Source organism: Schistocerca piceifrons, chromosome 6 (genome assembly GCF_021461385.2).
Source record: "Schistocerca piceifrons isolate TAMUIC-IGC-003096 chromosome 6, iqSchPice1.1, whole genome shotgun sequence".
NCBI classification, from domain to species: Eukaryota; Metazoa; Arthropoda; class Insecta; order Orthoptera; family Acrididae; genus Schistocerca; species Schistocerca piceifrons.
In genome coordinates this window covers 84462089-84478305 of record NC_060143.1, presented here as the reverse complement: position 1 = coordinate 84478305, position 16217 = coordinate 84462089, and the positions used below count along the sequence as shown (strand labels likewise).

Genomic DNA, 16217 nt, shown 5'->3' with positions numbered 1-16217 from the left:
CAACTCGGGTCAATGGCTTTGTGGGGGGGGGGGGGGGGGGGGGGGGGGGGGGGTTGCGCTACACTCAGACTTTACCATCAGTTCTTACCAACTGAAATTGGGACTCATCTGACCATGCCACAGTTTTCCAGTCACTTAGGGTCCAACTGATATGGTCACAAGCCCAGTACAGGCACTGAACAGGATACCATGCTGTTGGCAAAGGCACTTGCGGTCACCTGCTGCCATAGCCCATTAATGCCAAATTTTGCAGCTCTGTCCAAACGCATATGTTCGTTACACAACCTACACTATTTTATGAGGTTATTTCAGTCAGTGTCTCTTGTCTGTTATCAACTCTATGCAAATGCTGCTGCTCTCAATCCTTAAGTGAAGGTCATTGGTCAATGCATTGTCTGTGGTGAAACGTAATGCCTGAAATGTGGTATTCTCGGCACACTCTTGACACTGTGGACCTTAGAATACTGAAATCCCCAACGATTTCCAAAATGGAATGTCCCATGTGTCTAGTTCCAACTACCAATCCATATTCAAAGTCTGTCAGTTCCTGTTGAGCAACCATAATCACATCAGAAACCTTTTCACATGAATCACCCAAGTACAAATGAGAGACCCGCCAATGCATTGCCCTTTTAAACCTCATTTACCTGATACTGCCACCACCTGTATACGTGAATTCACTATCCCATGACTTGTCACCTCAGCATATGTCACCAACAATCAGATTGAGATATCCCTTAATTGCTACCTTTCATTTTGATGTGTCGACAGAAGTGCCGACACAGTGTGGTTTGAGGAGACCGAAATACACGCTATAAGCTCACGCAGGATGGCGTGAGGTCTGAAACAGGATACGTAATGAATGCTATAAAGAAAAGTACGTAGCTTCTGGAATACTTAACTTTAATCCATCATTTGTATACATCATTCTTGACGATACAAGGGAGACTCTGTAGATACATGCAATGTTACTAATGGTGCCTTGCTAGGTCGTAGCCATTGACTTAGCTGAAGGCTATTCTAACTATCTGCTCTGCAAATGAGCGAGGCTTCGTCAGTGTGCATCGCTAGCTACGTCGTCCGTACAACTGGGGCGAGTGCTAGTACGTCTCTCTAGACCTGCCGTGTGGTGGCGCTCGGTCTGCTATCACTGAAAGTGGCGACACGCGGGTCCGACATGTACTACTGGACCGCGGCCGGTTTAAAGCTACCACCTAGCAAGTGTGGTGTCTGGCGGTGACACCACACTTTTAACAAAGAGTTTTAACCAAATAGCTTAAGCAAAACTTGACAGATAAAGTGCAAACTGCCACAGAGTTGTCAGACATAGAAATCAGTGTGAAGAATGTCATCATTGTTTTCAAATTAGATGTTGTGAAATACATAACAAAAGGAATGTCACTAGCCTCTTCTAGACAGTAGTCTGACACTACTGCTATGGGATACAGGAAAAAGAACATCTAAGTTAGTTTTTGTAATTTTACAGCTAAATCAGAAGACTGACTTACAGTGAAGCCTTCCAAATCAGTGGAAAGAAACAGGAATTGCTACATATATGATAGTCTCTGTCTACCAATCTCCAATAACATCAACACTCTGATGAAACAAAAGCATTTAAACAACGCAAAAAGTTCAAAAATAGTTTGACCATATATAGTTTAAGGTGCAAGAAAAGGTATCAAGGAAGGTTTAAGAAGACCATGAAGACATTGTAATACTTTGTTCAAGTCATGAGTGGCAACTGTCAGAGCCTGTACAGACCTTTTTGGGAAGTGATTACAACACAACTACCACACACGTCACACTGAAAGGCACCTCTGCGCAAAGTAGTACTGTAATAAAGAAGTGTTCCAACAGTAAAGAGGAAGGAAAATGTCTTCCATGTTGCCAAGAATTACAAAGTGTTACTGCACACAACAGTTAATAAAATTTCATTGCCAGTGAAAAATCGTCATACTGCGGTCTGAATAAGAGGATTAATCATTGTCCAGCAATGTTCAGGGCAAAGAAATCAGATGCAAGATAAATCACACTGGCTGCCAGGCATTAATAGAGAGGGGAGGGGAGAGAAGGGATGCGCAGAACATTTAAAAACTTAGCTGCCTTCCGCTGTGATGCAAACTATAGCAATTTTTAGACAAGTGCAGGGCTCAAAAATGTTATCTGTGATTTAGGATCTTTGGGGAAGGATCTTGGAAAATAAGAGCACATAATAATAATAATAATAATAATAATAATAATAATAATAATACGGAGTGCAATATAAAGTTCGTACCTTAACCTTCATCTGGTAAAGATTCATTCATTCAATTTCAGACATGCAATAATGCCAGCTGCTAGCAGCACAAGTAAGGAAAGATTGGTTATACATTAAATGAAACACACTGCGTAGAATTCGTCAGGATCCAGTAGGATAACAAATTAAAATGGAGCCAACATGAAGATAATCAAGCTTAGTTCAGTGTGTTTTGCACTTAGAAGTCTCTCTCATTGTTTGGCCTAATAACTTATTTTTTTACAGTTTCATTCCCTATTGTCTTATGAAATTACCTTATGGGGTCAAGCACCTGAAGTAAATAAAACATTCATTCAGCAGAAATGAGCAGAAAGAATATTGTGTAAATTAAATAATCACACATCTCACAAAGACCATTTTAAGGATCCAGGAATTCTTAATTCAATAAGCAATTCATTTAGTCCTTCATGATATTTGTTGCTGATGATAAAAATCAATTTCAGTTGAACTGTGAAACACGAATACTCAATCTAAGACACAAACATAATTTTCATCCAGGCTCTGCTCTTTGCCTAGGGTTCAGAGTGGATTATGTACTCTAGTGCAAAGATATTCAACAAATTCCCATCTAACATAAAGAAAGCAGTTTCAAATCCTGAGTAATTCAAAAGAAAATTATAAACATACTTCTTTCCTTCTATAAATTATCTGGATTCAAGGATTGGAAATTTCTGTTGGTCACATGGAAAGTAGTTCCATGCTTGCTGTAAAGTTGCATGACAAGTAGTAACGTACTGTAAATAGGACTTAGTATTTAAAGCCTTAGATAAGTATTTGCTACGAAGAATAAAGATACCAATGTAATCAAGCACATATGCTATTAATAGGAGGTAAACGTAAGATATATAATACAATAAAGGTAGCAGCATCTTTCTTCCTAATCTACTACGTTAAATTTAACTGTTGTAAGCACAAATAGTACTAAGTAGCACTGAGATAGCTTATCTTTGATACAATGTACAGTTTAAGTTTCTACAATATGAGTGTCTTTTGGTAATGTATATCTTGACTCATTCCACATCCCCAAAGGTTCTCCTTCTTGATGTGAACTATGGGCATGATAAATGAATGAATAGTTCTATGTATTATTGCTACCATACATCAACAGAACAATGATTCTATAATGAAACTCTCATATTTCTGAAGATTTCATGTAACTTTTTAAGAGTAGGCCAGACCACGAGTTAAACTGAAACTGTTGCCTATCACAGGTCACGCTCCAACAACAAAAACTGCCCAGTCAAGTATCATATCTAATTTACCCATCATAATATAGAATATAGGGGAGATGCTGAGCCCCCCCCCCCCCCCCCACACACACAAATGCAACAAATGCAAATGCAACTTGCACACACATCTGCAGTCTCTTCAGCTCTCTGAGACTGCAGACGTGTGTGCAAGTTGTGTGTGTGTGTGTGTGTGTGTGTGTGTGTGTGTGTGTGTGTGTGTACTGCTGACAAAGGCCTTAATGGCTGAAAGCTATAATTGTGTGAATCTTTTTGTTGTGCCTATCACGACTCAACATCTCCGCCATATGGTGAGAGGCAACTTTCCTTTTCTGGTATTGTTACATTCCATCCTGGATTTTACATTGCTTGATTTTTACACATCATAATGGTGGTTGAGCTCTGTGGCTATAGATTAAATTACTTCAAGAAATACAGCAACTAGACATTTTTTTTATAGTGCTTATTTCTATTAAGATGTACTTCAAGCTTTTACCCATCTTCAGTTGGCATAATACATTTATCTCTTTATCAATATAATGTTTTTGTTGACTGCATATTGAAGGCTGCAGCTACTGAGTGCAAAGTAACATTTCATTTAGCTATCATATTTCTCAATTTGTATATTTTCATGTTTATTAATAGTTACACTGACAGAAAAAAAATTACGGCACCAAGAAGGAGTTGTATGACGTCAACAGAACTTGGTAAGTGTATTTCTACATCTGACAGATGATGTCTATTCAAATTTCACACCAGTCGGGTGAGAGTGGCACTTGTGGTGCAGGTATGAGGATGCATATTGAGTTTGCTTTAAATACACACTGTAACGGTCGTGGGCATTAGTTACCTTTGAGATTGGATAGGTTGAGTTGATGTTAGTCAAAATGCAATAAAAGTGACAAAGACACCATTCTCCACATCTCACTGAATTTGAACGAGGTCATGTAACAGGGTTACAAGAAGCTGGCATTTCCTTCTGTGATAGTGCAGAAAGATGTGGAAGATATGTACCCAATGTACATTACTGCCGACAGTGGTGGTCAGGAGAATGTATGGTCACAAGGAGACTGGGCTCCAGACGCGTGGCACTACCAAGAGGGAAGACCGTAGTGTTCGGCGTATGACTCTGGCCGCCTGTACTGCATCTGCAGAAGCAATATGAGCAGCAGTTGGCATCACAGTGATACAACAAACTGTTACAAATGGTTATTTCAAGAACAGATCTGAGACAGACACCCTGTAGCATACATTCCACTGACCCCAAATTACCATCATTTGCAATTTCAGCAGTGTCAAGCGAGAGCTCATTGGAGGGCAGGGTGGAGGTCTATTGTTTTTTTCTGATGATGGCTGTATGTTGATTAGGAGGCCAGTTGGGGACCTGCAACCAACCTGTCTGCACACTACGCACACAGGACCTACATCTGAAGTAATAGTTTGGGGTGCAATTTCATATAACAGCAGGAGTACTCTCATGTTTATTCCCCTGCACCCTGGCTGCAGATCTGTACATCAGTCTGGTGATTCAATCTGTTGTGCTGCCATTCGTGAACAGCATACCAGGGGCTGTTTTCCAACTGGGTTACGCTTGTCCACATAATGTTGCTATAGCCCAACATGCTCTACAGACAGTCAGCATGTTGCCTTGACTTGCTAAATTGCCACATCCATTTCCAATCAAGCACATATGGGACATCACTGGACAACAACTCCAGAGTCATGCACAAACAGCATTAACTGTCTCTGTATTGACCAACAAAGTGCACCACACATGGAGCTTCATCCCACAAACTAACATCCAGCACCTGACAACACAATGCTTTCCGGCAGTTACACTGACAATTAATGTACAGCATATCACATTTGCAATGGCTTATCTTGTGCTTACATTAATCCCTGATCTTGCAATGTTAAACACTTAATTATGTTACCTAGACAAATATATTCCAGAGTTTTCATTATTCTACATTAATTATTTTTTGGTGTTGTGATTTTTTTCTGTCAGTGTAGGTGTTCTTATTTTTATTCTGTACTTGTAGCTCCTTTTTTTGTATTTATATGGAAATATGAGCTATAAATTACAAAACAAAAATAAGTGAACCTAAATGTTGATTAAACATAAAAAATACAACTCGGAAGCATGGTACCTAAACGCACTGCTATTTTTCACAGGGCAGCTGTAGAAATCAAAATGCATCCAACAAAAAACTTTGGACTCGTGAAGACAAATTTTCATATCAACTGAAGATGGCTGAAAGAACAAAAGGTATTTCGACATAAATAAAGCTATATAACGAGTAGCTGGGGTAAAAGATATGTATTGTACCCCTTTGATTCTTTCAATAAAGCACAGACGTTAACATCAGACTTCATCACCAGTCAATTTGTTATCATAAGCACAGTTCTTACTTTCACATTTATTGGCTTCGCCAACTCACTACAAAACTGTCACCTTCCAACCTAACCTAGACCTCAGACTGAGCAATAGATCAGTCTGTCACCACCACCGAGACTTCAGGAGCTGAGGGCAAGGGAGGGGAGGGGGGTTTAGTTAGTAGCTGGTTGCTGAATTTCTGCAAGTAATGTATTACATCTCACTGCCTGGTCCACAATTTCAATTTCCCAATATCCCTCTGATCCTTCTGTCTGAACTCTATGTAAGCAGTCAGGCATACCTCACTTGACCAGCATTTGGAGGAAGCACATGATCAAGACCATATCAGTCTACTGATTCCCACACTGAAGCAGTGTTACGCTCCTGTTTAACTTGCTGGCACATTAAAATTGTGCAGGAAATTTGAATTTGATCTCTAATCCAATTTGATCTCTAACCCTAGCCTTCTGCAAGCAATACCCATTAAGCTTCATATTCCAGTTGAGATTATCTGTTACCCTTTTCCTTTAGTTTTCAGTATGATAATGCTCCCATTCACAGCTGAAAGACCACACATGCAATTTCATGCAGATCTGTCGTGTGGACACAGTAGTGTAAACAACGATATAATGTTCTTCAACTTCCAAACATGTGCATCTGTGAAAGATGTGTAATGTTTCCACAAAATTCACTCCTTTCATTTTCTGGCATATTGCTGATCAGGAGCCTGATCCCTGTTTAGATCGTTGGCATGAAGTGGCTCACCTCCTATACCACTACCACCTGTGACTGATGTTGGCATGGCAAGGGACTACATTCAAATCTTGACGTCATTCAGGTTCCAATCCATGCCTCAACTGTATATGTCTCAGTTTGATGCAGTTTTGGAGCGCTGTCACTGGAAAGGATCCAAATTGAACTTAACGTTCACAATACACATCTTGTTTAATGTGATTGCCTTTGGCCATCTTCATGGTTAAGGCTATGTATTAGGTTGGTGCTTAAGTTCGTAGCATTTTTGTTTCGTATTTTGATATTTCAGTTGCTATGGGTTTATTTATCAATTGTCATTTTATATTTGTAGTTAACTGTTGCTACTTGAGTTTACATACAGTCATTTTGTCATTTGGAGATAGTGAGTGGAGCTGTGGATGCTAGAAAATGCCAAGTGCAAAAATCTGAACATTTCCGAGTGACAGTAGTGGAGGAAGCCAGAAACATTTACATATTGTCTGGAGATAACAGCACTGGACAGAGCATGGCAAGAAAATGGTTTTCTCATTTTAAAGAGGATTGTTTTCACATTTGTGACTCTCCACATCCAGGAGCCCATCGGGGTTTGATGATCATTTAATGCTTTAATCAACAATGATCCATGTCAGTGTACTAAAAAACTGGCAAATGTGATGAACTGTGATCCTTCCACCATTGTGCCACATATTCAGGCAATCGGCAAGGTTCAAAAATGGGTACTGCATGCTCTAAGCCAAAATCACAAAAATCATTAGGTGGTCATATGTGCATCTCTGCTTTCTCATCAACTGGCTCAAACAACCGACTACTCCTACTCTGTATTGTTAAAGGTGATGACAAATGGTGTCTTTATGCTAACATAAGGGAGAGAAATGAATGGATGAGTCCAAACAAGTCCAAAACTCCCCATACAAAAGCCTGCACGCATCCACAAAAGATAATGTAATGCATCTGGTAGAACAGCAACGGTGTCATGCACTATGTACTACAATTTGCTTTCCTGAGGTGTAACCATCACTGCTGACATTTATTATGAACAACGGAGACATCTTGCAAACACAATATAAGAACAATGGCCAGGAAGACTTTAAGTGATGTTGCTCTATGCTAACGCCCACCCACATTCTGCTAGACCGATAAAAAACACAACACAGGAGTTGGGTTGGGAAGTCATTCCACACCCATCTTATTCATCTGTCCTGAGATTTTCGCATTTTCCACTCTCTATTCAGCAACCTTTAAGGAATTTCCTCTCCAGATGAAAAAGAGCTCTGAACATGGCTTGATGAATTCTGCGCCTCCAAACCACATGATTTGTATGTTGCAGAATTGAAAAGTTATCCCAGCATTGGTAGACTATTGTAAATAGTGAAGTATAATACATTACTGATCACTAAAGTCTATGTATGTCTGCTGTGTTTAATAAACTTATGGAAAAATGCTATGAACTTATGAACCACCTCATGCATGAAATTCATAGTGGCAACCATATACCAAGAGAGAGTTTCTTGAGAGACACATATCTCGATAATGTATCAGAAGCAGAATGCTAGTGGTGTGACTTTAATGCTACCCACATAACCCCACCACCACATGCAATGACCTTGTGGTGGGGTATGGGGCATGTCACTCCACAGTGATAGATACACAAAGAGGAAAGGGATGTCACTGACATTTTGTCAAAAAATAAAGGCAGTGAATCTTAGACTGTCACATCTATTTGATGACACCACTTGGAAACCCAAGAACTTTATATCAGTTTCACTTGTCAAGTAAACCAATGTAATAACAAAAAACCTTATTCCAGTCTCCATCCATAACGTGTTGTCGGAATTTGGCAGCAGCCGGATGGTCAAGGCGACACCCAGACTCCTGCATCAGTAAGTCCGCAGTCCGGCTGTAGGAAAGAATGCATGCATTTATTAGTTCATGTAACCAAAGACACTTTATAGCTTCTGTTAAATTGTTAAAATCTACTATCCAAGTACACAAAATCAAAAGCAACATATACCAGAACAACCGAAATTTTGTTGTCCCTGTGGTATGCTGATTAAACTTAACCAAAACTACCTTTATTCAAATAAAAATAGCAATAAAATAGCTGACAATAAACCATCGTAGGCACTTGTGTTACTAAACAAGATATGTCATTGGTCCAATAAAAACCATGTATACAGTATTAAACAACTCTCCATATTTGTCCTAGCTCTAAAGGAACATGATTTCATAGCAACCAAAAATTTACAATAAAATAAGTGCTATGTTTAATTTGCATTAAATGACACATATTGAAATTTGAGTCTTACATTATCAAATGACAGTCATCTGTCTCTTGAACACAAGACAGTTTCACCACAACTACGTCTTCGATGTTCAAAATGAGATCCATTTACGGAGTCTTCCACATAATGTTTCCAATGTATCTTAAGTTCTGGTTATAATCTTGCTGACACATTGTTTATAGCACTATAGTAACTTTTGCGAGGTAAGGAGTAGTCCCTGTCATGCAGTTCAGGTTTGGGTCTTCTATGTTTTCTCTAAATCACCTCAGAGAAATATTGAGATTGTTCCTTTGATAAGGCCATGGTTGAGTTTCTTCCTCACCCTTATATGCTGCAATAGGTGGGATCAAAGATTTACATTTGCCACATTGTCCTCATATTATATAAGACATTGTTGATCATTCTTCTTATAAGACCACTGAAGATTCTCCCCCTAAACTTTTGGTGTTGACTGGGTTCTCCTTAACAAATAAGGCTGCAGACAACTGACTAGACAAAAATATTCTGTCACCTACAATCCTCTGGATTATCACTATCTAGCCCCAAATTGTTTTTAGTTTCATTAACTTCAATTAATATGGATACCACTGGTTTGTGTTAAAAACAATCCCAATGGGAACATTTGTGATTAACTATTTCAAATTGAGTAACTCACACTCGCAGCTTGTCTTTTTATTAAAAGACACTCAGAATACATCACCTTGATGTTCAGGTGCAGAAGCATTAAGTCACCATTACCAAGCAATGAATATGTTGTAAGCTTAACAACGTTGTCATTACAGACAGAACACCATCTCATTATGAGACAATTATAGCCTACGCTGATATCTTAAACAGGTGATTCCATTTAATGAGAAATAATGGACTGAATAACTAAATGTGACAATCTACCCATGACAGATGAAAACAACATAGGTTTTTAAGAAATATGCACCCGAAGTAACAAAATTTGAGTTATACTTACAAATTCCTGAAACCAAGTATTCTGAAACTTTTTGTAAAAGATACATTATGTCTCATAAAATGCTGAAATCTTTACTTTGCCTCACAGTATACCCACCACAGTATAACATTAAAAGAAAGACATACATTTTCACAAAATGTACTGTTTAAGAAACATAAACCAAGTAAAGTGTATTCCGTATTGTAATGAATGGTATGAAAATAAAAATACCCACATTCAGTAACACCTGCAAATCATACTGTGCTTCTAATGATCTAACATAAACAGATATTGAAAAAAATATTAGTAGGTTCCTAATGGTAAATGCATGGCATTTGATTTCAGATACCATTTACATAATCATTTTTTCCGTGTTCCTCACAAAAAAGAAGCAGCAACTGAAAGATCATCATCAAGAGTAAGAGCAACAGCTAACATGCACGGAAGGAAGAGCTGGCTAACAGCTTATCGAAGAAACCATTGCATTGTTCACTTTAGATGACTTAAGGGAATCTTAAACACTAATTTACAGCTTTTGCTATTGGCCATATTACATACTACGGTTCATGTACACAAAATTATAAACCTTCCCATAAAGCTAGTAAATTTTACGAATTTTAGAAGGGTGGAGGACTGCAATGCTGAGCTATATCCATCAGCCCTCATAGTGAATATGTTAACCTCCAACGCTCTGGCACTAATCCACCTCTATGGCACAAATCACACACAGAAAAAAAAAAGCTTTAAAAAAGGGTTTAATATCCAGTCAACCATAAGGTATCTAGAAATTGAGTGTAAGCTCAGACAGAACACAGGTGGGAAACAACACTGGCTAAAGTCTTTTTCAAAAGAACCAACCCAAAAAGAATTTTAACGTATTGGTCACCATCATACAGTTCTTGCTCTCTTTCTCTCTCTCAACTTAAGATTCTGTTAGAACAGGCAGTAGTGCTACTACCCCCACTATGCTACACTTGCTTGGTGACAAAAAAGGCAGCTAATGAGAAAGGTTTCTTATGAAAAAACAACAGATGGGGAAATGTATAGAAAAGAAAATAACAAATAATATGTTACAAGAAAATAATCAACTTAGAATACCTATAATTTACGGTCCTCTGTCTATAGCAATACAACTGACATCATGTCCTCAATTTCTTGACATCTAGCTAATCTATTTGATGAAAAACTAACAACAGAACTGATTATTGTGCCACGGCAAAACACTTTACAGTGCACTTAATCCTTTGTCTCATATGGAAAGGAACAGAAAATTGATAGGTGCCAGAATACGTTGTCATGAGTCTGGATACAAAGATGAATAAATAAAAGCCTTGGACATTACAGAAATATGTCTACAAACACAGTTATAAAAGTGTGAAAGAAAATTGCTTGCCACAGAAATAATTTTTTTCTCCCCCAAACAATGGAAAGTCCAAGAGAGAGAGAGTGAGGAGGGGGGGGGGGGGGGGGGGGGGTGGAGGTCGTGTGTGTGTGTGTGTGTGTGTGTGTGTGTGTGTGTGTGTGTGTGTGTGTGTTTTTTCTCTTTCTGCTGCAGCAGGAGGAGGACTTTGACTGAAAGCTTTAATACTTTAGATGTCTTTTCTATTGTGTCTGCCTGTGATTCAATGCCTCGTCTATACTGTTATTTTATTTTTAGTCACATACAGTATTAACTTCATTTTAACTACAAATTTTTGACAACTGATGGAAACAGTAAATGAAATGTTGCTTATGACCTCAGTTCTTTTGCTTTTGGGTGAATAACTTCCAGCAAAGGACAGAGTATTATGGAGATCACACCCAGAAAAAAAGCCTTTATGTCTACTATTTCCCAACATTAGTCTAATATTAAATTTTCCCTCACTTTAAATGTTCCTCGAAAGTGGCACAGTAGCTGACAGGTAGAGAAATATACATTGTTCAAATCAGTGAACAACATACTAGTACACAGGAAAGAACACTGTTCCCCCTGACATCTGTATCACATGATACACAAAAATTAACAGCTGTTGCTTTATATTATCCTAAACTGTGAACAAAAGTATTGTGAAAACAATACATTTCTTTTTGAAAACATTTCCCTTGCAATCCAACAACAGTTCACATGTCATCATTTCCTGCAACACCTACAGAGCAATTTATGCCTGCAGAAAACTACGTCTTCAAGCTTCCTTTAAAAAAAAAAAAAAAAAAAATCAAATTTCAAGCGCACACAAGATACGGCCAACCACATACAAAACATCTGTTTCCACTGACACTAGCCCATGAATGCAGTGTAGAAATATAGTTGTTATACTTCTACATAGCAGCATCCAAACAAAACTGAAAAATTCTTACGATCTTTGACAACAATTTGTTACTTCTAAATATATTAGCTCTGGGGATTATGACTGTTGTTCCTCATCATCAATTCTCTTTCTCTCACATAACATCACCATTTGTTTCTGCCCTCAGCTCTACTGACATTTAACATCTAACACATTTCACCACAAAAGGAACGACAAATTCATCCTGTAGGCCCTTTCTAACGATATAAATCCATTTTTAATACCCACTAGCACTATAATAGTATGCTGTGGAGTATATGGATATACTGCACAAGGGAATAATGTAGTTGAGAATACATAAGTCAACAAATTTTACATATTTTATTGAAACCGTTAGCTTCTGGATCAACTATTAAATGTTTTCAAAAACTAGTCTATACTACTAGCAATCAACACAAACTTATGAAAGTGTAGTTACAGTGGTTTTCTGAAGCATGTTTTACAAAGTAATGTCTCTTCTGCTAATTATATAACATGTTAATTTGTAATTTTTTAAGGTATGTGGCTAAAGTGCCTAACAAGGAGTCAAGCCTGCTTGTCAATCATAGTTGTTGATTTTGAAAACAGCAGCAGTTAATCAAAAATCCCACCTGTGTGGTAAGCTACATTCTGAGTCATTCCACATCCATGATGGTTCGCATTCAGTATGGGATTCGTTGAAGAATCTGAATGATGAAAATAACAATGAATACCAACATGTGCCAGGCTATGACTCTTAGTCATTCACACAATGTTCATTGCTTTCTCAAATGTTTTCTTCTGAAAGTAGAACCAGACATGGGCAACAATAACAGTCCATCTAAAAAAAAAAAATATTTATGTCCATAATTCGTTAACTTGGAGACCGATCTTTCCGAATAATTTGCGTCTGAACCATATGAGGGATATGGCATGTTACAACAACAAAATGTTATAGGAAAACACCATTCTGAAACAGATTTTTCAGTATTATATTGACTAACAAATGCTTCTCAGCCAATGAATTAGTTGGTGCTTTCATAATTTAACAGCAGGAATAGCCCTTATTTTTTTCCATTCTGCATATCCATCAATGAGAAACAATAAATGAACCGAGCTTAAAATTCTAAATCTCTTCTATATTTTTCATGGCGGTGATTATGTTGTTGCCGCAAAATCATAGCTTCGATATGCATTTTTTTAAACATATAGAAGCTTAGACACTTTTACAGATTAAAAAAGCTGTTCATTTGGAATTCTCTCTATTTATCGGCAGTACTCCACACTTCTCTGTACTGCAATTCACCAAATAACAATAGTTAATACTCTGGAAAGAATCATTTGTAGTAGGCAGCCAACGAATGTATGCAACTGGCACTAGAGCAAATTTGTTTTTATTTATGCTTTGTGGCCAGTATGGTAATAAAGAGAATCTCACAAACCAACCACTGAACTGTGTCTTCAGAAGTACACTGCACAGTATTGGTACCATGAGTGTAGTGAATTATTCAAGGAGTTAAAGTTACACACAAAACACCCAAAAATAACAAGTAACTGACACCCAATGGTAATGGACTGCAACTATGTCCCTTAAGTAACAAATTCAATTAACTTTTGTATAAGCCAAAGTAATATCTTTTTTTTGTAAAGAATTGTGAAACAGGAAAGTTACACAGCTTTCCAAACACATTCCTCTTCATGGACATTACTTGGACTAGCACCTCAAATGAATTTTACAGGGCACCAGGAATATGTCAGTCAATAAGGGACATTTGACCAAAGCCAGTGTGAGGGTATAGATGATTTTTGCATTTCCAGCAGCTTCCAAACAAAAAGGGTGTAATGAGAGATAACTACAAAAATATTACACAATGATGTTTAATTTATCTTCAAAGAACTGTTCAAAAATATTCATACTAACACTCATGTCCGATACTTTAAGACAATGTTTTAATAGTTTTAGTGTGTGAGGATAAATCCCTCTATTTATTTCTTAAGCCTCACCAAAAACCAAGAATCATATTATTTGATGAGAGAATTCTGTTTCTTCATAAAATTTATAATTGTTCAAGACTGAGTTGTTGGAGAATGATTGAGCTTGAACAAGAAATGAGGCATAATTATTACACATGGATGATAAATGCAATATAATTATGATATCAGGTACAGTATAAAATTGTAAACCTGCCTCTTTGGTGCTGTTTTACAGTGTTTAGAAGAAATGCCAGATTTGAAACAATACTGAAAAGCAGTGTCTGTCAATCTCCTCACACAATAAAACAATACAAAGCAGAAAACTTTCTTCAAGTTAAATATTTCAAATGCAAAACATTAAAAAAAGCAATGTTTTATTTGGCTTAAAAGGTGTGTTCAAAAATTAAATCTCTTTGCAAATTACAATACAAAAGTTTATTCTATCTTTGAGGTTGGAAAAATGGCACAAATAAACGCTGAATCCTGAACAATATTTGTGCTTTAACTTCGAAACATTTAATAAAGAATGACAATTTCAAGAACTGGACGTAACATTTTTCTTTTTTACAGTTACTATGAAATAACCTGTCTTCGTTGATGTACTGTCTTCCATGGACGTAATTATCTATTCTCTCTTGTCTCGTCCGTCTTACACAGCCTATGAAATTTATGCCGTTTTCGTGACAAATTCACAATATCATACTTTTCATAACCTTTCAAACTATTTATTACGCTGTCATTTAGAAACGATTGATTTGTAAAGTTAATTTTGTAAAAAAAAAATCCTCAATCTTGGATAAGAGTCTGCAACGTCATTACGTGGAACGATTTTTTTTTTTTATTTCACCACATTATAAACAGTCCGTTGAACTTATTTGCACAAAACGAGCAAAATGCAACGGAATACTTCGCAAAGTACCACCAGATTTGGTCAAACAAAAAAATCGATGATGTTATCTTTCGCTAACACTGGAGGCTAATTGTCTGTTTACAACATTTAGTAATACTATTTTTTTCTTTCTTCTTGATGTAGTTCATGCACTAGTCATTTAATGGCTTTCTTGCTAACAGTGAAAAACATTAACACAGTAAACAAACGTAAGGGTGGGTCAACCAATCGTGTGATGAAAACACAAAGGCAGGCTGACAGCTAAACCTTGGGCGAACAGCTGTGTTGAATGCATCTTACACCTTGCCTAAATAAGGTCACTTATAGGTCAGCTAATAAACATGAGTAATGAAGATTCTCCACTACCAACTCCTTCTTATATAAACATATTTCTAAACTGTTACTACAACCACAGCAATTAAGAAACGCCTAAATAAATAAATTCGAGTGAAACATACTCAAGCCCGATTGTTTTCAAATGCTGCCCAATAAGTCGCACAATGTCCTGAGTGGTCTTGTCCATTATCTTCGGAGTAATTTCCTCATTTGGTCCTCCATTAACAGCGTTGTCATCGGGCGAGATCTCGGCACCGTTTTGTTGATTGAAAGTATCGGAATGGTCTTCGGACACTCCATTGCGTTGCGCACAGCCATTAGCTGCTTGCTGCATTGTAGCGTCCAAAGTACGCGATTTCTTTCGCGGTGGCGGAGCAAGTCCACCGTCGTCCGACTCTCCGCTCGAGGCCAGGCTTGCTAACGGGTCGCCGTGGTGAAATTTGTGGAGACACACTCAGTTTCCCGAAGAAATCTAGTGTGAATCCAACGTCAACCACTCTTCCGACAGCACTACACCTTCCTACAGCTGAGCAATGTTTAGATTGTGACGTCATATACAAGGACCTGGGAAATAGGTTCGCCAACTAGCAAAACTCATTCAACTGGTACACCCATTTGCAGTTAGAGCGAGTCTCTGACCACGCTGGTACTTCGACTTTCAGTTCATAGATGTCGCATCGAGTACAGTATCTCTGGTTGTGTTTTCATTGCAAAATCACAGATCACATTTGTCAGCAGTGATAGACGTGATTACAGTCACACCACAACAAAGTGGGAATTTGCCCGGGGTCTTTAATCAATAATTTATAGTTTGCCGGGAACTATAATTGAGGCAGTTTGTTACACATTTAACTGT

The 16217-nt window shown here is 37.7% G+C and overlaps 1 protein-coding gene across 1 annotated transcript in view; it reads right to left on the bottom strand.

Annotated features, from left to right (window-relative positions):
• LOC124802988 (WD repeat-containing protein 26) overlaps window positions 1-15891 on the bottom strand; it is a 145621-nt gene extending 129730 nt beyond the window's left edge. The window contains exons 1-2 of the mRNA XM_047264088.1: window positions 15484-15891; window positions 8450-8549 (exon numbers count right to left, since the gene is read on the bottom strand). Of these exons, the coding sequence (XP_047120044.1) occupies window positions 8450-8549; window positions 15484-15695 (312 nt within the window). The 5' untranslated portion in view covers window positions 15696-15891. The remainder of the gene's footprint in view (window positions 1-8449; window positions 8550-15483) is intronic.
• Between the last annotated feature and the right edge of the window lie 326 nt (window positions 15892-16217).